Source organism: Chelonia mydas, chromosome 17 (genome assembly GCF_015237465.2).
Source record: "Chelonia mydas isolate rCheMyd1 chromosome 17, rCheMyd1.pri.v2, whole genome shotgun sequence".
NCBI classification, from domain to species: domain Eukaryota; kingdom Metazoa; phylum Chordata; order Testudines; family Cheloniidae; genus Chelonia; species Chelonia mydas.
In genome coordinates this window covers 24,108,281-24,131,706 of record NC_051257.2, presented here as the reverse complement: position 1 = coordinate 24,131,706, position 23,426 = coordinate 24,108,281, and the positions used below count along the sequence as shown (strand labels likewise).

At 61.8% G+C, this 23,426-nt stretch overlaps 1 protein-coding gene across 29 annotated transcripts in view; it reads right to left on the bottom strand.

Annotated features, from left to right (window-relative positions):
- The window catches only part of ELN (elastin), a 112,579-nt gene extending 93,853 nt beyond the window's left edge, over positions 1 to 18,726 (bottom strand). For 7 of the 29 annotated variants that reach the window (XM_043531122.1, XM_037880683.2, XM_037880685.2 and 4 more), the window contains exons 1-5: positions 18,408 to 18,698; positions 8,315 to 8,362; positions 5,672 to 5,731; positions 5,014 to 5,046; positions 2,698 to 2,733 (exon numbers count right to left, since the gene is read on the bottom strand). In XM_043531122.1, the coding sequence (XP_043387057.1) occupies positions 2,698 to 2,733; positions 5,014 to 5,046; positions 5,672 to 5,731; positions 8,315 to 8,362; positions 18,408 to 18,486 (256 nt within the window). In that variant the 5' untranslated portion in view covers positions 18,487 to 18,698. Of the gene's footprint in view, positions 1 to 2,697; positions 2,734 to 5,013; positions 5,047 to 5,671; positions 5,732 to 8,314; positions 8,363 to 18,407 lie in introns of all 29 variants that reach the window. The other 22 variants (XM_043531134.1, XM_043531132.1, XM_043531131.1 and 19 more) reach the window with 12 other exon arrangements.
- Positions 18,727 to 23,426: the final 4,700 nt, after the last annotated feature.

Here is a 23,426-nt window from a genome sequence, read left to right as displayed (position 1 = left end):
TCGGCCAGCTGCCCTGCGTGCTGGGGGTTCTCTAGCTTTTTGTCCACCAGCCACAGCCTCAGGTCGGAAGGGCACTGTTCATACAGTTGCTCCAGTACGATTAGGTCAAGCAGGTCCTCTTTAGCTTGGGCCCCAGCTGTCCACTTGCGGACATATCCCTGCATCCGGTTGACCAGTTGTAGGTATGTGACCTCAGGCATTTTACGCTGACTCCGGAACCTTCTCCAGTACATCTCGGGGGTCTGTCCAAACTCACGGAGCAGGGCCTGTTTGAACAGTTCGTAGTCCCCTGCCTCCGCCCCTGTCATTCGACTGTACACCTCCACGGCTTTGGGGTCCAGTAAGGGGGTGAAGAACTGGAGCCTGTCTGCAGGGTCAATCCTGTGCATCTCACAGGCATTCTCAAAGGCCGTCAGGAAGCTATCTATGTCCTCCCCCTGCTTACACTGGGCCAGGAAGCACTTATCAAAGCTCCTTGCAGTCTTGGGTCCCCCCTCACACACCGCAGCCAGGGCCCCACTGCTCCTCAGCCTGGCCAGTTGCAGCTCATGCTGTCTCTGCTTCTCTTCATGCTGCCTCTGTTTCTCCTTCTCCTCCTGCTCATGCTGACGTTGCCTTTCATGATCCTCCAGCTTGCTCATTTTCATCTCCCTCTCCCATTCCAGCCGCCTCCGCTCCAGGGATGGGGAGCTCTGCCAGGAGGATCCCCCGCTGGCTGCCGGGGTCAGGGTGCCCTTGGCATTCGCTGGGTTTCCCCCAACCCCTCCCCTAGGCATAGGTAGGATGGGTCTCGGGATATCCTCGGCAGCAGTCTGACCCCTCCCAGCCTGGTCAGGCCCCAGGCCCACGCTGCGTCCACCGGGCGGCTTCCGTCAGGGACAGGGATCGGGTCATCCAAGCGATCCCTATCCTTCAACTGGGCAATCAGCTGTTCTTTGGTGGACCTCCCAATGGTTTCCAGGAAGAACCCCGAGGGTGCCAGTCCTTCTTGAGGTCACCACCTCTTTGCCAGGGTCGAGCTGCAGACTCCTCCGCCCCTGGGACCGCTTGCTGCAATCCCCCGGGGGACCCTGTTACTGCAAAAGTCCTTCTCTCTGGTCACACACTCCCAGGGGTTAACTGCCCCCTGAAACCGTCTCTCTCTGAATCTTCAGCACGCCTGGTTCCCATCAATCCCCCTTCGTTTTACTGTTCCCCAGTCACTTACTGCAGGAAGCGCCGTTCAGGGGGTGCAGTACATCCCACCGCTGCCACCAGTTGTCACGGAGTGTGGGGGAGTCCGGGGCCTGCACCCCTTTTCCTGGCATTCACCGTGACTCTCAGCCAGCCAGTAAAGCAGAAGGTTTATTGGACAATAGGAACACAGTCCAAAACAGAGCTTGTGGGTACAACCAGGACCCCTCAGTCAAGTCCTTCTGGGGGGCAGGTGGGGAGCTTAGACCCCAGCCCTGGGGTTCCCTGCGTTCCTCCACCCAGCCCCAAACTGAAACCAAAACCCCACCAGCAGGCTCTCTCCTGCAGCCTTTGTCCAGGTTCCCGGGCAGAGGTGTTACCTCCCCCTCCCCCTCCTGGCTCAGGTGACAGGCTCTCAGGTCTCCCACCCCCAGTGAAACTCCCCTGCCACATTCCCAGGTCAAGGCTCCCCGCTCCCTGCTGCGTCACAGAGCCCATGTGGAGGGAGCGGGACCACCTCCTGAGGGGACTCCTAGTGAGTCGCTGCTCCAGGCAGCCTGGGGTGGAAACCGGCTCTCAGCTCACAGCGCCAGCTGAGCTGTGTAGGGAGCCCAGGGCTGGGACTGCAGGGACTGAAGGGCAGGATCAGGGTGGGCACTGGCAGAGCTGTGGGGGGGCCCCAGATTGGGCGCAGCTGGGGGCTGTGGTCAGGATTGAGTTGTATCAGTAGGTTTGTGGGGGGAGCCCTGGGCTGGGATAGCAGGGGGGCTGCTGGAGTGAGCACACTTTTCCCTTCCTGCTATTATATGACCATTTTCTCCCCTCTTCAATGTCTGTCCAGACTCCTTAACTCCCACCGCATCCCCTACCCAGCTCTGCCCCTCTGTACGTGTCTCCCCGTGTCTCTGACCACGTTTCTCCCCATCCCAGCTTTGACCCCCGTCCCACAAATATCTCTGAGCTCTCCTCCATGTTCCTGCCTTATCCCTTGGCACCCTCACCCTCTGCTCCCTGCAGCCCCTGGTAGGGACCCAGCTGGCCAACCACAGCCAAGCTGGGCTGCAGACAGTTAAAAGATCCCGAGATGGTGTGGAGCACCCAGCTGTCCTGTGGCTCCCCAAAAGGTGGGCTCCATCCCTCCTTCCTGCCCCATGTGCTCATGCCTGTGGGGTGGGAGCCAGGCCTGGAGTGCCTGGCACAATGGAGCCCTGACCCTGATCGGGGGCTGTGGCTGAATCCCATCACTCGAGACTGGGAACCGCCCCAGCTCCCTGGGCCCCACAGCTGCGAGGGAGCCTGGCTCCCCAACCCCCACGCACTGCGAGGTTGTCCAACCCCCTTGGCAGCCTTGCATATCTCAGCGCCTGTCTCTGTGGCTTGGGCAAACAGGAATCAGGAGAGGTGCACAAGGATCTGCAGTGTGTGCTGTATGCAAGGGAGTGCCCTGGCTGAGGGGTCCCATGCCAGCCCCTCCGGGGCAGGGCTCAGCCTCGCCAGAGAGCCCCTAAGAGTCAACACACTCACCTGGCTGCAGGCCAAGTGCGCCAAGTCCCCCGAGGCCTGGAAAGAGAAGATTGGTGAGAAGGGGCATCAGGGGACGGCTGCCCAGCCTGGCATGCTGGGTAAGGAGGGAAGGCTGGAGGCAGGCACAGGTGATGGGGACAGTTAAGCTCAGCCCAGTTATTTCAGCCAGGCTCTGAGCAGACACAATGGCAATCGCTCTGGCTCAGGACTTTGCTGCCTTCCAACATCTGTGCCTAATCACCCGCTCGCTCCCTCCAGGCGCACATTCCACTGCCCTTGGCGCAGGGCGGCTGCCAGCAGTCAGGCTGGGCCTGCACAGCTCTGCACCATTTGGGTTTCATTACCCACAAACACAGGCCTTGTTTTTCTTTCCATACACTGAAATCGGAGACCCACCTTGCCAGGGACACCCGCGGAGATGCAGATGGACAGGCCCAGGGGCCAATCACATTGCTGCTCACTTAGGCTCTGGGCAGGGCCAAGGTTGGGTGGGCAGTCTGACCTGGGAGTACCCCAAAGGGGTTTGAGCCTCCTGGCCCCACTCAGATGGGCACCTGGCAGCATGGTCGACCTCCAGGCCCTGTCCCCGGGACTGACTCAGCATCTCTCACCTGCCTCCCAACATGCCAGGGGCTCAGCCCCCTTCCTTCCTGCTCCCTCCCTAGCACCCAGATGAGCTAGGGCCCAGCTGCATGCCCCTGATCTGGTGATGACCAAACACACTGGCCCAGCCTGGCACAGCAGAGGGTCCCATGATGAGATGTGCACTGGCCCAGCTGTCCCACCAAACAGTACGGTGATGACATGTGGACTGCCAGCGACATGCTCCTTGGAGTAAGTGTGGATCCATCCTACAACAACCAGACGATTCCTCAGCAGCTCCATCCACAGCTGGAGGGTGCTGCCGCCCGGGGCTGGGTGTCTCCAGGCACCATCACAGCCACCGGGGAGCCCCTCACCCCACAGGGCCGAAGCCATGTCTAGCCATGCCAGAGAGGTTTCTGGGAAGCACCCTGCCCAGCTGACCCCACTGCAGGCATTGCAGGGGAAAGGCTGGACTGGGCAGGCTGGGCACTGCCATCTGAGGGACACAAGCAGGCTCCTGGGAGCCCTGTGCTGAGCCTCCTGCGGGCTGCGCATCTCTCACTGTAAATGGGACCCTCTGCCCCACAGGTGCCTCCTGCTCCAGTGTGGGGTTTGCCTGAGCAAAGGCACCTGGCTGGTTGTCTGGCCTGACACTGAATCCTGAAAGTCGGAGAGAGGCTCTGCCAGCTTTCCAGGGCACAACCTCCTGGCAACCACTGGGTTTGGCACGGGGCTGACATTACTGCAACTTTATGTCTGCTCTCAGATGGGCACAACTGACTCTGGAGCTCCTGAGCTCTGTCCCTAGCGCCGGGATGGCTGACTTACAGACAGGCTGGGGGAGCCAGGATCCTCTCCCTGCCCTAGGGCTCTGCATGCTGCAGTTCCCCGGGTGGTGCTGGGCACCGGGGAGTGCTGGGCTTTGGCTCAGTCCCCTGGATTTGGCATTTAACTTCAGGCTAGTTGGGGCCTCACATGCCTTAACCAAGCCTCGCTGGCAGCAGAAGAGGCTGCCTGGAACCAGTGCCCTGAGGCTGCCAGGCCCTGAACCAGGAAGGTGCAGATGACCATAGGCCAGCAGCTCTGCTGTGGCCTGGGCCTTCCTCTCATCGAGGCATTGGCTGCCACTCTGCCTCCTGCAGAGCGGGGACAGTGCCAACCACAGCCCTAGCACCACCCCTCGTACCAGTGCTCCCAGGGGTCATGGGCTGCCAGCCCCAGGGTATGAAGGAGGTTCCCACACAAGAACCCAGTGAGTTCTCTGCCCCCAAGGTGTGAATCCCTGCGTTGGGCTCCAGGCATGGACAGGAGCGTTTCCAGCTGTGTGACTGTGGCTGAGGAGAGCTCCGTGTGGGTGAGCAGCAAGAGAGGTCTCGTGATCCCAAGGCACTGGGGAAGGAGACAGGGCAGGGGGCTCTGCCCGTCTGGGGAGGGGGGCAGCTGTCAAAGCAGGGAACTATAGAGTGTGGGAGGGGTCTAAGCTGGGGCAGTGTGATGTGCGGGCATGGGTGCCATCAGGGCACAGCGAGCAGGGCTCAGGCTGGGAGGGAGAAGGCAGCCACAGAGGAGTCATAGTAGTGACCCCCCACTCAGCCCCATGCGAGAGAAGCAAGCGGAGCAGCTGATGGGAAACCCCTGCATGTCCATGCCTGGCTTCTGCCGAGCCCTGCCCTAGCAAATGGAGCCCTGTGCTGCACAGCCGAGAGCCCACAGACGGGGAGACGTCCTTACCTGGCTTGGGAGGTTTCGCTCCAACACCGAGCCCTAGAGAAAAGCAAGAGCCCAATTGATGCGGTAAGTCTGGTGGTTTGGATGGAGACACACAAGGCTTTGCCCAGTCCCTGGCCTTGGGAGATTGTGTCACACAGGCAGCTGGCCTGGAGCCGGCAAGATGAACTTGGCACACTGGCCATGCAGCTCAGGGCAGAGAACCTGTACTGTTCCACCTGAGAGCCAGGCACATGGGTTCGAAGGCCCCACGAGGCTGGTCTCCTCGACAGCATGGATCTGAGAACTTCCCTGACTTGATCCCTGGGTGGCTGGAGCAGAAGCTTCCAGATGTTAGTTTGCAAGACTGAAGGGCTCTCTCCCTGGAGAATCCAATAGCACCACAGAAGGGGGCATGTGCCACCCCCTTTGGTTATGGGGGGACACTGCAGCTCAGGAAGCAGATACCTCCACACTAAGGTGAAGGACCCACTACAGGCGCTTCTGCACACAGGGGCAGGGGTGCCTCCTTACTGGGGGGAGCTGCTGTACGGTGCCCCCATACCCAGGAGAGATGCTTGTTTCCAGGGACTCAGCCAGCAGCAAGCCTGCTCGCCAGCCACCATTGCCTTGGGCCATGTAGGTGGTGACTTTGGGTTGTGCATCTCAGGGCAGCACTCACCTGCAAGTCCAGCTCCCGCCCCCAGGCCTCCTGCTCCCAGGCCTCCAACCCCAGCAGCTCCTGCAAACAGCAGCACGTGCTTAGCGCCCTGCCCTCCAGCCCTGCCCGCATCACGGCTTTGGAGTAATCAGCACCCATGGGTATAGCTCCGAGAGCTGCCATCCCAGGGCCTCCACCCCACCATGCTCCAGCCCAGAGCCACAGGAACTAGAGCCAGGAAGACATGGGCAGCTGGTCCTCTGCCAGCTTGCAGTCGGACTGCCCGAGTGAGACTCCTCTTTCCTTTGGGAAATGGGCAGTGAAAGGGCACGGAAAGCACCCTGCTGAAGGTCACTGCCTGTCAGCCCCACCCCGGCCCAGTCAGGCCAGCAGCAGGTGAAGCCAGGCTGCCGGCTGTGGCTAAAGCCACGCGGTGAGACAGCTCCCTTCCAGTGCTCGCCGCAGCAAGGACAGCTCGTGCTGCGCTGCAGCAGCCCTGCGCTCTCAGTAGATGGAGCTGCAAAGCACAGAGTCCCGCCAGCCAGAGCTGGGCTCACGGGCCAGTGGTTCCCTGGCTCCCAGAAGGACTTGAGGGGCTGGCTCTGTGCCTGGAATGCAGGCTCTGAACTCTGTCACAGCCCGGCGCAGGAGCTGAGCCCTGAGGGACATAGGTAAGGCAGTGCCTAGTTCAGGCTTTAGGCGCCCAAGTCCCAGGTCTAGGCCCCGCTGCAATCCACAAAGCTCCCGCTCATGCTGGAGGTGCCGAAACTCTCGGCACCTACGTTTTGAGGGTTAAAGTTCCCTCAGTGCCTACGTTTCTGCATCTGGGTACAGGCCCTGCTGCCTTCTCTAGGCCCCCAAAGCCCACCTCTGGCCCAAGCCCCGATGCGAGGGGGAGAAGACAGGCATTCCTCCATCTGAGTCATTGCCAAGCGCCATCCGGGGGCGGGCTCAGAGGCCACCTGCCAGATCAGGGCCCATTCAAAATCCAGCTGGAGGAGTAGTGGTGCCCATCTTATAACGCGTAGCCAGGGGCTGGCATGCTCACCTGGGATGTAGGTGACCCTGGTTCAATTCCCATCCCCCCCAGGATCTGAACAGGGGCCTCCCACCGCTCACCAAGGTGCTCTAACGACTGAGCCATGGGATAGTCTGATGGTGGGAGGCTCCCTCTGGGTCTCCTGCTGAAGCTGTTCAATGGGGCTAACTAATCCGAGGGTTAGAGGAGGGGGCAGGCCCGGGGCTTCCACCTCCGAAGCGTGTGCCCTAACCACAGACAGTCCCGCTCTCTCTGGCCAGTGACTGGCCAGCATTAATCCCCAGTAGCTCAACCACTGGGGCAGAAAGTGACAGCAAGAGAATGGCTCTATAGTCCAGTGCTTTGGCCCCCCTGGGAGGTGGGAGACCCCTGGTTCCAGTCCCCCTGATCCACTGAGAGCCTGAGGGGGCCCCACAGCAGAATAGCCCCGTGCTCTCCTCCAGCTGTTGTGTGTGGAGTGAGGCACAGGCTACCTCATGCCTGTGAGAAACCAGCAGGAGCTGCGCCCCCCAGACGCCAGCGGAGGGCTTCCTACTGAACCCTTTCTGGGTTGCGAGCAGAGACAGGTGCCCGGCTGCGGACACGCCCCTGCCGTCGGCCGTGCCCACTGGCTAGCTTAGGTGGCTCCTTGCCCCACGTGCTGACTTTTGTGCCCAGCAGTCTGGCGCACCCCCTCTTCCAGGCACTATGCAGGGGGCCTGGGCCCCTAGATGGGCTTTGTGGATTGCAGCGTGTTCCAGGGATTCTCAAGGCACCTAGACGTTAAGCACTGCGATGCTCTGCACTGCAGTGCCTACGTCCCTTGTGGATCCGGGCCTGAGCCCATGCAGCGACTCAGGCCTGGATGGGACCCCTAGTTGTCATAAACCGGGGGCAAGACAAAGGAACTGGGCTACAACATGACTCGTGAGAGGGCCGGGCTAGAGCGTGCCTTGCTGATAGGCCTCCCACTGCTGTGTTACCAGATGTCACCTTGCTGCCACCACCCCAACTGCCTGGATCGTCCCTCAGGCACTGGTCAGGGCCACCAGCGCACAAATGCCAGAGCACGGCTGCTTTGCTGGGGCCCAGGCTGCGGCTGCGCTCACTGAGCAGAGACCGCTCCCCGGGCTCCGTGTCTCCCCGACCCCAAGCAGTGCCTCAGCCAGGGCCACGCCGCAAGTGACTGCCAGAGCTGGCACAGGAACCGGGCTCTCCTGACTCTCAGCTCAGGCCCAGCCACACCGAGCAGCAATGCCTCTGCCCAGAGGGACCGTGGCCAGCCCAGCCACGTGTGGAGGGATGACACAGACAGCTCTGCTTGCCTGGATCCACACCTGACTGTCCCTTGCGGGGTTCCCACCCCTGCACATGGCTCCTGCTGGCCAGATTCATCCAAACACACTCCTGCTGAGGCGAGGGAGACATTCCCTGAGCTCCCAGCCCTGGGGACCCCTCTCCCCTGGGGCTAGCACCCCCTTCTGGGACAGGCTGATATTTCCATCCACCGGCCTGGGGACCCCTCTTCCACTGCACCCTCACTTCCCTTCCCATGCAGGGGAGAGCGTGCCCTGCTGGGTGGGGAGACAGTCCCATTCCCTGCAAACAGCAGCTTCCCATGTCCAGCTGGGGGAGTGGGTTCTTACCTGGGTAATATCCTAGAGCTGGAACTCCCCCTCCAGCACCAGGCACCCCTGCAAAAGGAACAGGCAGCGTCACAGACAGCCAGCTGGGAAACACATCCGCCGGGCCTCGTCCACCCAGCCCATAGGGACCCCAGAAACCTTCCTGGGACAAACAGAGAAAGCAGGACTGCCCTCTTGAGTGCACGAGCTGCGGGGCAGTGTCAGGTCCCAGCTCTGCCGTGGGATCACGAGCCATTCCCTGCACCTCCCTGTGCCACAGTTTGCCCATCATTACTGTGGGGATAGTGACACAGACCTATCCTGGGGAAGTGCTTTGAGATCTACAATTGGCAAGCCCAGTGTAGGTAGCAGCACGGGGTCGGTGTGCTCAGAGCCCTGTCATTTTGCTAATGGGACCCAGAAAAGCCACATGTGCCCCTGAGACTCATGGTGGAGGGCCGTGACACCCTTCAGGCCCAAGGGGGAGGGCTGTACACCCCTGAGGGCCCTGGCGGAGGGCTATTCACCCCTGAGGCAAGGGAGTACCTGGCTCTCCTCCCTGGGGCAGGAGTCTGGCCTGGCTCTAATTCCTATCCAGCTGGTGTAAGACTCCGGGGGGGGGGGTCTCCAAGGGAGACGGGCCTGTCTGGGACTAACAGGCCCGTCTCCTGGGCCCTGATCTCTGGGCGGCTGAGCACGCTGTGGGGGGAGGGGCTCGGCTTTGGGATGCCGGCTGTTCCTGTAACACCCCACACAGCTCTGGGACAGCCCCGGAAAGGGGGAGGCCCATGGCTGTGTCAGTAAAGGCTGCCCTGCAGCAGGATCTGTGCCAGCCCAGTGCTGCCTGGGATTCAAGCCAGCACCATTTCTCAGGCGGGGGAGGGGAGGCTGAGCTACAATGAACCTGACGGCTGCCATGGGGCTAGGAGAGCCCCACCTGATACCCTCAGGCAGATCTTCGCCCCAATCCCACCAACAGCTGCCCCCATACGGAGCAGGGACAGGGCCCACCTTTGCCTGCCACCACCCTGCTCCTAGCTAGGTTAGTCAGCCCTGAGGACATACTGGGGCACTGCTGCATGAACTTCCATTCCTTTGCATAGAGCCATATGCTTCTGTTGACAAGCCCTTGTGTGTGGACTCGGTGCTGGGAGGGCTGTTGTATTTAGACACAGCACTGGGGAGCGAACACTCCGTCTTTCTACAGGGCAGCGCCAGGTAGTTCTTGGCCTCTGCTGAGTCTCCCAGACAGCACAAAACGGGGTGCGGTGTTTGGGATGTGGGAGCTGGAGTTCCACGGGGTATCCCAGGCCCAGATCACTAAGCACCTCAAAGGCAGGACCAGGACCCCCTTGCAGGGGAGACAGCGGAGGATGGGTTTGCTGTGCTGAGCAGGGAGCCCGGGGTTGCCATGCTAGGCATGGAGTTCTGCCTGGGGTGGCCTAGTGCGACCTCTGTGTAAATCGGGGCACACGGCTTGCCTGCCTGCCCTGGGTGGGGCCTCCAGCTGGGAGGGCACAGACGTCCTACCCGCTGCCTGCAGGAGCTGGCCCAGTCCCAGTGTGCACAGCTGCCCCTAGGCAAGGGCTGGTCTGAGGGGGCATTGTTCCCACATTGGAGAGGGGTGACGGGTGGCAGCCCTGCTCCCACCTCAGCCCAGCCCATGGCCGGGTGCTCTGTGTAAGTCTCTACCCAGCCAGGTCCTTCCGGGCCAGCTCGCCCAGCTAGGTTATGTTCTTCGGGCGTGGAAGTTGAAGGAGTCACTAGCAGCTGCCCAAATAAACATGCCCAGCAGATGGCATCGAGGGGCTGAGACGGAGCCTGCCCGCAGGCGGCTGCTCTCACTGCTGGGGAGCTTTAGCAGGCTTTGGAGAAGTTCTCGTTTCCTTCCCAACACCCAGACCAGGCTCCCTACAGCTGCCCTCTCACCCGCTCCAGCCAGGGACACGGACACGTGTCCAGCTGGGACAAGCCTTCCTAGTGCTTTCTGCTCCAGCTGCTTCTGCCCCTGGGGGAGGAGACAACATCCTGCCTGCGCCATAGACAGCCCCAAGACATAGACATAGACTCCCAGCCCCAGGCACGCACAGGGCACTAGTGCCAAGATTCACACCCCCAGCCCCAGACACACATAGGGCACTAGTGCCAGGGTTCACACTCACAGCCCCCATGTACACACAGGGCACTAGTGCCAGGGTTCACATTCACAGACCAGATACACAGAGGACACTAGTGTCATGGGTCACACTTATAGCCCCAGACACAGACAGAGCACTAGTGCCAGGGTTCACACTAGCAGCACTGGATGGATGACAGAGTACAAGGCTGGGATCCATGAGTTATAGGTGCCATCCCACCTGTGCCAATGACTTGCCAGGCAGCCTAGGGGCTTCCCCTCCTGTCTCAGGGAAGTTGCCCCACCTGTAATGTGAGGTAGCGCTAGGTGCCCCTGATGGGATGGGAAGGTCACAGGACAGCAAAATGTTTTGAGAGCCCTGGGTGTCAGGCCCTGGAGAAGGCAAAGCCCAGTGGACCTCTGCTGCACTGGCAGCAGCTTGCATGCCCAGGCCCGCAGCCCTTGGCCCACGCAGCTAGCACAGAGCCGGCCTAATGTGGAGCATATTACACTGAGCCTCCGCAGGCTTTGGAATTGGTTCCAGATTCCAGACGAGCTGATCTCACTTTGCATGGAATTCAGAGCGATAACACGTTCCCGCAGCCAAAGGCACTCGTTCCAGCCCTCGCTCTCCTGTCTCCCCATCCGTCTGTCTGTCTGTCCCTCTCACTCCCCTGGCCTGGCCCTGCCCCACTTTCCCGTCGCAGAGACTGCGTTATTGGCTGGGATGAATGACAGGGCTCTGACCTTTTCAAACAGGGATTAGAACCCTGGCTCCCGCTCCGCTCGCCTCCCGCTGGCTCGGAAAAACAAATCCCAGATAATTCCTTGTTTAAAAACAAACGCAAAGTGTCCGTGCGGCCCCTCCCTGCCCTGCACTTCAGACCACCGCCAGCCTCAGCCGCTGCAAACATCTCCAAGGGGGGCTCCCCAGACTGGGGCGCAGCTGGGATGCCAGTGCTGCGAGGTTCCCCAGAGCAATGCCCTGTCTGCACCACAGACTCACTCTGAGGGCCAACTGCAGCCCTGCTGTAAATGGCAGAACTGCACTGATGTTTGCACCGGGCTGCAGCTTGGCCCTGTGAGCCATGGACTGCGATGTGCAGCCGGGGACCCAAGGCCACAGGAAGGGACAGCATGGCAAGGGGAACTCACCTCCCTCCGACCCCTTCCCTGGCTGCTGAGAGGAGTGGGGGAGCCGTGGTGGGAGTAGCTGGAGCAGCTTGTGTCTGACTGGGGGGCCCCGTGGGGCTTCCAGCCTCCCCACCAGTAAGCCGTCCAGCCCTGGCCCTGGAGAGCTGTCCAGAGGGCAGCCCCAGTCTGCTGCCCCTGCCTGCTGGGAGGGAGAGGGGAAGGGGGGCAGACTCTCTAGGGGAAAGGGAGACACCCCCCCCCAGCTCTCGGGGGAGCCTCTGTCCCCTGTCTCCAGGGCTCAGAGCTCGGCGCTCATTGCTGCCAAGTAGGTTATTGTGTCGGCGGGAGCTCTGTGCGCCAGGCAGTGGTTATCTGGCGCGGCTGCCAGCGTGACACGGCACTGAGGGCATGTGACTGCCCCAGAGCCGGGGGAGCCGCAGGAGCCTCTGGGCTGCTGCTGGGAGGAATGGTCCCACATGGTGGCTAAAGCAGCTAGCTGTGCAGTGCCAGCTGGGCTGGGATGAGGACATTCCTCAGCAAGACTCGAGCGAGGGGCTCCATTTGCCCCTCCAGAGAGGTCAGAGGGGCCTTTGGCTCCCGGTAAGTTCTTTGGTGCTGAGTCATCCCAGCCCAGCCTCCCCGCGGAGTTTGGGTTCCCAGGAAGAGCAGTCTGAGAAGGCCGGGTGTGCGGAGAGGAGACGGCAGTCAGCGTGGGCACGACCTGGATGGCGCCCATTGGCAGGAGCTGGCCCAGCACTGGTGCCACTTAATGCAGCACCTGGCACCACCACACATGGGACAGAAGCCTTCCTGGAGCCATGGCTGATGAATGTCCCTGCCCAGCCTGGGTAGGCTGGGGTGGGGGGTTTGAAGCCGGGCATCCTTCCTCCTCGGTCTAGTTCTCCTTCGCCCCAGTGCCAGCTCCTGATTGGCGTCACTCCCCAGCACCAAGGGCAGGTCCCTGTTAACTCAGGATTTGTCATCGAGACGGGCTTGTTCTGTGCAGACCTTCTCATGTTCGGTGCCTCAGCCATGCTTCTCAGCTGCTGGGCAAAGGGCTCCTAAGGATACTCTGGATCCTTTGGGCGGGCGCCATCCATCAGGCTTATATGTCTCTCATGGGGCCCTGCTACCTTCAGCGTTATCTCCCACTCAGCCCTCCTCACCAGCTGTTCACTGACTGGCTGTCACAGAGGTTTCCATCTCTCCTAGGCTCTGATCCCAACTTTTCCCGAGTCTGCCCTCCCCAGACAGGGCTGAGAGTGGAGCTGAGCTGAGTGAGGAGTGTGCCAACCTCCCCTGGATCTTGGCAAAGCTCACCGTGGCCTTGTGTGCTGCTGGAAGGGGGGCCTTGTCTTGCTTGGCAGGAGGGTTTTGGAATCCTACAGTCGAAAGAATATCAGGAGGTGACATCTGCTAATGGCAGACTCTCCCGTTCTGAGCTCGGTTAGCTTGGCCCATGGCTGGACAAGATGCACCAAGCTGGCTAGTTCATATCCCAGCCCATTCGTATTGACGGCAATAAGTCCCAGGCCCCAGCTTAGCACCAGCTCTTCACTGCACGCTCTGAAGAGTCCACGGGTCAGATCTCTCAGATCGCTGGTGCCAGATGTTGGCTGTCCTGCCCTTTTGTTGGAGCATGAGGGTGGTCCACACTGAACCTGGGGCAAGCCTCCCAGCCCTGGCAGACAGACGTGCTAGCGGGGCTCGAGCTAGCATGCTGGAAATAGTTGTGTGGGCATTGCAGCTCAGCTCTCAGGCCCACCCGAGCCCTGGGCCTGAGCTGGGTGGCTAGCCTGCATGTTGGCCACAGCCACGGCGTTCACACAGCTAGTTAGCGCACTAGCTCGGGCCCTGCCAGAGCCCTACCCAGGCTGGGCGGCTGGCTGCCAACTGCAGAGTAGATAGCCCCTAGTGTCTCCTTCAGAGGCTCCCTGAAGGCGAGTTGGTTAGGTCCCCTCCCAGCTGGCTTCAGGGGCTGCTGCTCACAGCCAGGCAGGTCTCTAGGATCTTGTGCTAAGGAGATTGCTGAGCCCCAGACTGCACAGCCCCTCCAGACGTGCAAGGCTGGCCCTGGGGGCCCTAACCTGTTGAGCTATAAAGCCAACGACCAGACACGAGGAACCGAATTCAGCCCTGGTGCAAGCGATCGCACTGAAACCAACAGAACTGCAGCGGTCGCCCTGGGCATCCCCGACCCAGGGGGGCTCGTCAGGGGCAGCTCCACATGGCGCACTCCAGGGCTCCCGCAGACTTCTCGCCTTCCAGCCAGCACAGAGGCATTTGTTCTCTTGCCCATTGGCGTGGGGCTGAGATTGCAGTGCCCCTCTTGGACCCCCCACCCCAGCAAGGACCAGGCTACGAGGCTCTGATAAGATGGGTGGCACCATCTGGCAGGAATCAGAGGCCAGTCACTCGCTGCCATGCGGCTAAAGCTCCATTCAGGGCCCTTGTCCTGGCTTCCAGGAGACCTCTGCCATGCTGGTTCCTGCTGCCAGCTGTGGAGCAGGGCTCACCGGTGCTGGGCGTCGCGGAACTGCAGATGGCAAATTATTCACTGAAATCACTGGGTGAAAGTCATGCCCCTGGGGAACAATTCATGAGCAGGAAAAGAGTAGGGTGACCAGATGAAACGGACAAAATATCGGGACACATGGGGGAAGCAAAAAAAAAAAAAAAAAAACCGGCCGGAGTTGCCGAAACAACAACAACAAAAAACCCGCTGGAGCGGCCAAAGCCGCAATATCGGGATACATGGCGTCCTGACCGTGCATCGGTCGGGACACGGGACAAAGAACTAAAAATTGGGACAGTCCTGATTTTATCGGGACGTCTGGTCACCCTAGAAAAGAGGCAAAATTCAGATTATGAAAGCCTGGCCATATCTGAGAATAGCCATCATCAGGTGTGCAGCACAAGGGTGGGAGACACGTAGACTGAAAACGGGGCCATGCCTGCTGCACAGGTACAGGGAATAGGGCAGCTCCCGTCCCCACACCCAGCTGCTGTGCACTGGACCTATCTGCTGCACAAAAAGCAGAGCAGGGGCGAGCTCACAGCAGCATTGTGGCCTCTGCCAGCAGGAGGCGCTGGAGGGAGTAGGAACAGCACTGGCTTTGAGAAGCTCCTCCAGGCGGCAGGGAATGGTGCAGAAGTCCTAGCTGCAGGGAGCACCAGCCTCGCCAGCAGGAGGTGCTGTAGAGAGTGGAGGAGCACTAGTTCCCAGCCTGCCCCAGCGGGAGGCGCTGGAGGGACCAATGCAGGAGTGCTGGCTGCGGGGCAGCTCCCAGGTTGGCCATCCCGGCGATGGAGCGCCCACGGTTTGGGCAGTGTAGGCGCCATTTCTGTAGGGCCCCAAGTGAGGAGGGGGCCCAGATGGGGCAGAGTGCATTGCACAGAACAAAGGCCTCTCTGTCCGTCTCGCTGTGAGCTCCGAGACACAGAGCTTAGAGCACAGTGTCAGGAGCTGCAAGTCCCCAGAAGCGCCCCGTGGGCGGTCTTGGCTTCTCACAGCCTGACACTTGCCTCGGAGGTGCTCAGTGAGCATGTGACCGTCACAGGCTGAGGCTGCTCAGTGCTAATCGCCTTACTGCGGAGCTGGGCCGGGGCAGGTGCAGGCTTTGGGCCTGGCTCAGGCATGCTCGCATTATCCCCAGCGATGCAGCAGGCAGATGGTGGGATGGGCCTGGGCAGTAAACGCCACGGGCGCGAGGCCCTGCTTTCCAGGCCTGTGATCCAGCCCTGGGTTGCACACCTGGCCCCAGCCTGGGTGGGAATCGCTCTCCATGGTCCCTGCTGCCTGGCCTGCGGGACTCCTGCCCTTTGCAGCCCGTGAGCCTGTGTGGACAGGATTTGTCAGGGCAGAGCTGGGAGACGAAGCCAGCACCCTGCCTGGCCTGGGAGTGCTTGATGCTATGGCTCGCGCAGCCTGGGTTCTTCCAGTTCAAGCCTGTGGAGGGAGTGCAGTGTACAGCTGCCAACGGGCAGCAGGGCCCCACACAGAGTTGGGAAGAGAGCCCTGGCCTCTCCCACTACCCCAGCACCACTTGCCCCATTGCCTACACGTGGCAGGGGAGAGGCACACCCCAGGTCTACAGGTGTGTCTCTGGGGGGGCCAGCCCTGTGGCCACAGAGACCCCGTGGGCATGGGGGGAGGCGAGGGGAGTCTGGACAAACAGCAGTTCCCTGGCAGGGTCGGGCCCACTGGAGGCAGGTCCCCTGCACCTCCCCCCTAGGCAAGCCCAGTCCCACCGTCGAGCCAGCGTGGGCACTACCCGGGTTGCCGGCTGCAAAGCGGGCAGAATCTGAGCCCGCTGCAGCCAGCGGCACGGTCACAGGGCCGGGCAGAAAGCTCTGCCCCGCCTGGGAAACGCAGACGTGCCACAGGCCCCCAGGAGACAGTCTGCACTGGCACGAGCCCCTCCACTGCTCGGCAGCCCCTCCACTAGGCACCTCCTCCTAGGCACTCCCCGCCACTGCTCGGCAGCCGAGAGCGTGCCGCCCGCAGCCCGCCCAGGCCAGCTGACACGTCCCCTCCCTGCTGCCCGCTCCCCCAGAGACCTTCCTGGGCGTGCCGGCCCCTCCCGCAGGCGGGCACAGCCACTCCCAGCCCCGCCCCGCCCCGCAGCTACGCTCGCCTTGCCCCGCCCCACAGCCACTCCCAGCCCCGCCCCGCAGCTATGCTCTCCCTGCCCCACCCCACAGCCACTCCCAGCCCCGCCCTGCCCCACAGCCACTCCCAGCCCCACCCCGCAGCTACACTCGCCCTGCCCCGCCCCACAGCCACTCCCAACCCCGCCCCACAGCTACTCCCAGCCCCGCCCCACCCCACAGCCACTCCTAGCCCCACCCCACAGCTACGCTCGCCCTGCCCCGCCCCACAGCCACTCCCAGCCCCGCCCTGCCCCACAGCCACTCCTAGCCCCATCCCACAGCTATACTCGCCCTGTCCCACCCCGCAGCCACTCGCAGCCCTGCCCCACAGCCACTCCCAGCCCCGCCCCGCAGCTATACTCGCCCTGCCCCACCCCACAGCCACTCCCAGCCCTGCCCCACCCCGCAGCCACTCCCAGCCCCGCCCCACCCCACAGCCACTCCTAGCCCCATCCCACAGCTACGCTCGCCCTGCCCCACCCCACAGCCACTCCCAGCCCCGCCCTGCCCCACAGCCACTCCCAGCCCCACCCCGCAGCTACGCTCGCCCTGCCCCACCCCGCAGCCATTCCCAGCCCCGCCCCACAGCTACACTCGCCCTGCCCCACCCCACAGCCACTCCCAGCCCTGCCCCGCCCCACAGCCACTCCCAGCCCCGCCCCTCCAGCTGCAATGTGCATTGTGAACTACAGGCTGCATTTTCATCCCTTTTGCCTTTGGGAGTGCTCCACACGGGCTGTGTCACAACTACACACACACACACACACACAGTGCTCCACACGGGCTGTGTCACACATTTACACATATACACACAGTGATCTACATGGGCTGTGTCAGAACTACACACTCACACCCAGAGTTATCCACCTGGGCTATGTCACACACACACGCACACACACACAGAGTGATCCGGATGGGCTGTGTCACACCTACACACAAACAGAGTGTTCCATACTGGCTGTGTCACACATATACCCATATACACACAGGCTGTCACACACACACACACACACACACAGAGTAATGCACTTGGGTGTTGTCTCACACACACAAAGTGATACACAAAGACTGTGTCACACACACTGCGAATTATACACAGGGGCTTTGTTTCTCTTTCTTTCATACACCCGCACACTGAAGGTGCTACACATGGACTGTGCCATACATACACACGCATACAAACACACACACATAGAGTGCTCCAAACAGGTTGTGTCTCTCACATCCACACATCAAGGGTGCTATGAACAGGTTCTATCACACCCACACCTGCAGTGAGAGTGCTACACAGGCACCGTGTCACACACACTCACTGACAGTGATCCACACACGTTGTGTCTCTGTCACACACAGCAAAACACACAGGCTGTGTCAGACACACACAGAATGAGACACGTGTATTGTGTCTCTCACATACACACTGAGGTGGCTACACACAGGCTGTGTCACATGCGCGGAGGGTAACACACACAGATGCAGAGTGACACATGAGATACTGAGAGTGTGATACACATGGGTTGTGTCTCACACACACACACACAGAGTGAACCCCGGACTCTCACACTCACCCCACGCCTGCTCTCTGTGTCTCAGTCCCCCACATTGACAGCCCGGCGGGCCCTGGTACCCTAGCTGGGGCTGGGATCTTGCCTTCTGGGATGCGCTAGGGAGGACGTTGCATGACCCGGTAGGAGCCCCTCAACAAGCACCTCTCCCCCCAGGAGAGCGGCTGTCCAGTGTCAGGCAGGGATCCCCAGGCGCAGCCCCTGGCTGGGCTCCCAGCTCGACATGCTCCAACCCCTGCCCCAGGGAGAGCCCTAGTGCCATGTCACACTTGGGCATGGCTAGTTGGGAGCATGCCTGCCCCCGCGGCGGGGAGCAGAAGGGACAGGCCAGGTTCTGCGAGGAGCTGTGGATGGGACCCACGGACGGCAGGGGGAAGTTGAGCCCAGGGCAGCGCAGACACGGCAAAGTCTCCGATTGGCCCAGGGGCTTTGTTGAGCTGCTCCGTTCCCAAAGGGGGTTCGTGGCATTAGCAGCCTGCCCACTGGGCATTCCCCTTCCCTTGGGGACACATGCCCCAGAACCAGCTGCCCAGGAGCCTTGTCCCAGCCAGCCAGCGCCTGAGGTCAGGTGTCCCAAGAGAGGTGGCCTGGCTTGGGGCTAAATGGCTGGCTCAGGCTGGGGAGAAGCAGCTGTTGCTTTCCTTACCTCCTTGCCGAGAAGCCGGGAGGATGGCGAGGAGGAGGAGGACTCCGGGAAGGAGGGATGCAGCCAGCTGCCTTGCCATCTCTTGAAGCAATGCCCCAGTCCTCTTGCAGCCAGTGTGTTTTATCCCAGAGCCGCTTAATTGTGGCTTCCAAGGCTGTGAGGGGCGAGGGGTGGGGGCTGGCCGAAGGGAGGGGAAGGGAGTTAGGGGAGAGGCACAGGACACTACGTCATTACAAAGGGCAAACACACAAGCTTCTCCAGGCTATTGGGCTTTTTTCCCTTTTTAATTTCTCTCTTGCTGCTTTCTCCAATTCTGGTGCGTCTCTGCCAAGAGAGCGGGGCAGCTGCCAAGAGAGCCTTCAGCGAGAGGAAGGGGGAGGGCTGGGCTGCCGAACGCTCCCTGCCCCCGCACCATAATGGCCAGGCCATACATCACGCCTCTGGGGGCACGTGGGCACGGCAGGCCCCAGACCCAGCGCCTGGAACCATTCCTGCCCACTCGCCCCTTGCAGCCCAGGCAGGGCCATCGGTGAGCCCTGCACAGCCTCACCACCCTTGCCAGGCCCGGGTCGGAGCCCTGCTGGGGGTGCCAGGCTTGTCAGGGGCACAAGTGGCTCGTGAGGGGCATGCGATATCCCCCTCCAGAGGCGGGGGAGGCTGGGGCAGCCAGGCGGCGAGGGGGGGTTGGGGTGGCAGGAAGAGGCTGAGCTCTCAGCCCCAGCAGGCCAGGGCAGGGAGGACAGGGGAAGGGAGGGATGAGAGGCCAGAGATCTTGGTGGATCTGCTTTGGGTTCCTGCTCCCAACGCCTGCTTCCCCCTCCCTATTGCTAATGCTGGTTGTGCTGGACACCCTACACCTGAACCTGCGCTCACCCTGCAGGGTACCAGGGCCCTGCGCATCCCAGGGCCAAGGGTTTAACCCTGGACAGCCAGGACCCTGCCGCCGCATGGGCCGCAGCAGGGCTCTGGTGGGCGGAGGGGGAGTCAGCTCTCCGGTCCGGGGGCCAGTCAGTGGGATCCCAGCAGTGCCATGCAGGAGTGGCTGGGGGGGAGGGGACTGGCAGGTTATGCGGCAGGGACCCCAGCAGCTCTATGTGGGGTGGAGGTGAATGTGGTGAGGACAGTTGTGATGCTGTGAGAATTCAGTGATGGGGGGTCACAGCAGGCCCATGGGCCGCAGGGGGAATGAAGACTGGCGAGGGGAGAGTACAGTGATGGGGGGTCACAGGAGGCCCATGGGCCGCAGGGGGAATGCAGACTTGGGGGGGGGAGAGTACAGTGATGGGGGGTCACAGGAGGCCCATGGGCCGCAGGGGGAATGCAGACTTGGGGGGGGGAGAGTACAGTGATGCGGGGTCACAGCAGGCCCATGGGCCGCAGGGGGGATGCAGACTTGGGGGGGAGAGTACAGTGATGGGGGGGTCACAGCAGGCCCATGGGGCACAGGGGGGATGCAGACTTGGGAGGGAGAGTACAGTGATGGGGGGTCACAGCAGGCCCATGGGGCACAGGGGGGATGCAGACTGGCGAGGGGAGAGTACAGTTATGGGGGGTCACAGCAGGCCCATGGGCCGCAGGGGGGATGCAGACTGGCGAGGGGAGAGTACAGTGATGGGGGGGTCAGAGCAGGCCCATGGGGCACAGGGGGGATGCAGACTGGCGAGGGGAGAGAACAGTGATGGGGGATCACAGCAGGCGCATGGGGCACAGGGGGGATGCAGACTTGGGGGGGAGAGAACAGTGATGGGGGGTCACAGCAGGCCCATGGGGCACAGGGGGGATGCAGACTTGGGGGGGAGAGTACAGTGATGGGGGGTCACAGCAGGCCCATGGGCCGCAGGGGGATGCAGACTGGTGAGGGGAGAGTACAGTGATGGGGGGTCACAGCAGGCCCATGGGGCACAGGGGGGATGCAGACTTGGGGGGGGAGAGTACAGTTATGGGGGGTCACAGCAGGCCCATGGGGCACAGGGGGGATGCAGACTGGCGAGGGGAGAGTACAGTGATGGGGGGGTCAGAGCAGGCCCATGGGGCACAGGGGGGATGCAGACTGGCGAGGGGAGAGTACAGTGATGCGGGGTCACAGCAGGCCCATGGGCCGCAGGGGGGATGCAGACTGGTGAGGGGAGAGTACAGTGATGGGGGGTCACAGCAGGCCCATGGGGCACAGGGGGGATGCAGACTGGCGAGGGGAGAGAACAGTGATGGGGGGTCACAGCAGGCCCATGGGGCACAGGGGGGATGCAGACTGGCGAGGGGAGAGTACAGTGATGAGGGGTCACAGCAGGCCCATGGGGCACAGGGGGAATGCAGACTGGCGAGGGGAGAGTACAGTGATGCGGGGTCACAGCAGGCCCATGGGGCACAGGGGGGATGCAGACTGGCGAGGGGAGAGTACAGTGATGAGGGGTCACAGCAGGCCCATGGGGCACAGGGGGGATGCAGACTGGCGAGGGGAGAGTACAGTTATGGGGGGTCACAGCAGGCCCATGGGGCACAGGGGGGATGCAGACTGGTGAGGGGAGAGTACAGTGATGGGGGGTCACAGCAGGCCCATGGGGCACAGGGGGGATGCAGACTTGGGGGGGGAGAGTACAGTGATGGGGGGTCACAGCAGGCCCATGGGGCACAGGGGGGATGCAGGCTGGTGAGGGGAGAGTACAGTGATGAGGGGTCACAGCAGGCCCATGGGGCACAGGGGGGATGCAGACTGGTGAGGGGAGAGTACAGTGATGGGGGGTCACAGCAGGCCCATGGGGCACAGGGGGGATGCAGACTTGGGGGGGGAGAGTACAGTGATGAGGGGTCACAGCAGGCCCATGGGGCACAGGGGGGATGCAGACTGGCGAGGGGAGAGTACAGTGATGGGGGGTCACAGCAGGCCCATGGGGCACAGGGGGGATGCAGACTTGGGGGGGAGAGTACAGTGATGGGGGGTCACAGCAGGCCCATGGGGCACAGGGGGGATGCAGACTGGCGAGGGGAGAGAACAGTGATGGGGGGTCACAGCAGGCCCATGGGGCACAGGGGGGATGCAGACTGGCGAGGGGAGAGTACAGTGATGGGGGGGTCAGAGCAGGCCCATGGGGCACAGGGGGGATGCAGGCTGGCGAGGGGAGAGTACAGTGATGGGGGGTCACAGCAGGCCCATGGGGCACAGGGGGGATGCAGACTTGGGGGGAGAGTACAGTGATGGGGGGTCACAGCAGGCCCATGGGCCGCAGGGGGGATGCAGACTGGCGAGGGGAGAGAACAGTGATGGGGGGGTCAGAGCAGGCCCATGGGGCACAGGGGGGATGCAGACCCAGGGGAGGTGAGGCTGCTGACCCTGGGATGCCGATGAATTTGCGGCTAGATGAGAGGCAGGTGAGGTGAGGCTGTGGGGTGACAGGGCCCCGTGGGACAGGGGGAATGCAGGGCTTGGCGAGGGTGCGTGAGCAGGTGCGTGGGGCGGTGGAGAACGGGGAGCTGGTAGGCGGGTCGTGCGCGGGTGAGCAATGTCCTGACGCTCCTTGGGTTTCTGTGTCAAGAGCAGATGTCTAAGGGGACAGATTCGGGAGTGAGCGGAGCTGGTGCCAGACTGCCATTTACCCAGCAGCCATTAGGGGGCATCCGTGAGGTGTTCAAAAGCCCAAGAACCGGCATTTCCCAACAGAGGCTTCCAAAAGAGAAAGCAGAGTTTTATGATGAACATGAGCCCAGAGCGGCTGCAGTGCTCTGCCTCCTCCCTGCCAGAGCACCAGGCTCTGGGGAGCAGCCGGGGACATGCTTCCCCAGCCCCCTCCCCAGCGCAAGCTGTCCTGGGGCACAGGGTGCTTCCCTGCAGGAGATCTCCAGGAGGCCCCATGGGCATGAGAGCCAGCTTCACTTCTGCCTCCCTCCTGGAAGGAAGAGCCCCTAGAGAGAGCATTTCAGGGCCTGGGGCTGGGTGGAGCAACTTTGTGTGTGTGTGTGCGGGGGGGGCAGATGGCACTCCGAAGCAAAGGCCCAGTGGGCAGCTTTTGTAACTGATAGAAGTTTGAAAAGGCTAAAACAAGGGAGGGTGGCCCCTGGCACACATGCTCCTACCTCTGCAGAGAGCCCAGGACTGTGATCTCCAGACAGTATGCTCCTCAGGGACCCTGAGCCACAAAGCATTCATTGCCACACGGGTGCGGTGGGGAAACCAGCTTGAGGCATGAGGCGGAGAAAGCATCCCAGCTACATGCCACGCAGGAACTAAGAAAGGGGCAGGGAACGTGCCCCCTCACTGGGAGGGGGAGGGGTCAATGGGAGCTGCACACTCCACGGTCGGTAGCCCAGGCAGGCAGCCTGATCGCCAGGTGCTGAGCCGCGGTGCCTCTGAACTTCAGCAAGAGCGCTGGAAACCCACCGTCTTGGAACATCAAGCCATTGGCAACTGCCTCTTCCGCGTGAGCACATCACTCCTTGGCTGTGCACACGGAGCGCCCGCTTCCTGCTGGCCTCTCTTGCTGCTCCGGGCACACCCACCTTTGCCACTCATGTCACCGGGCACACTGATCCCCCGACTGGAAAACAGCAGCTTCCTGAGCGTCCTGGGCATGCACATGAGCAACAAGGTCACCTAGCTCCTTCTTCTCCCCTACAGGTGGAGCCAAGAATATGAAGCTTTTTGGGAGGGCTCCTGAACCTCTGACACGGCTTCAAGAAGTGCTGCTCACATCCTTGCTCAAGACAGTATCACTGGGTGCTGAGTGTCTGGGTTGTTTCGCCTCCCTGTGCCTTCTAGGGAAGCTGCTAGTAGCTACAGCCACAGGAAATCTGGGGGACAGTTTGCAGTATTGGGCAGGGGATGTCTGTAGGAACTTGCTAAGCCAATGAATGCAAACAGCAGGCAAACGCAAACAAACAGGGCAGTGTCTCCGCTGTGGGTGGAAGGGTTTTCAGTCAAATGGACTTTTTATTTCACCTGCTCTTGCTTTCCCTTTGCAAATCCTCACCCACCATGTGCAGAACCCCTGGTAGGGTGTGTAAGGATGTGGGTGTGGCCACAGAGAG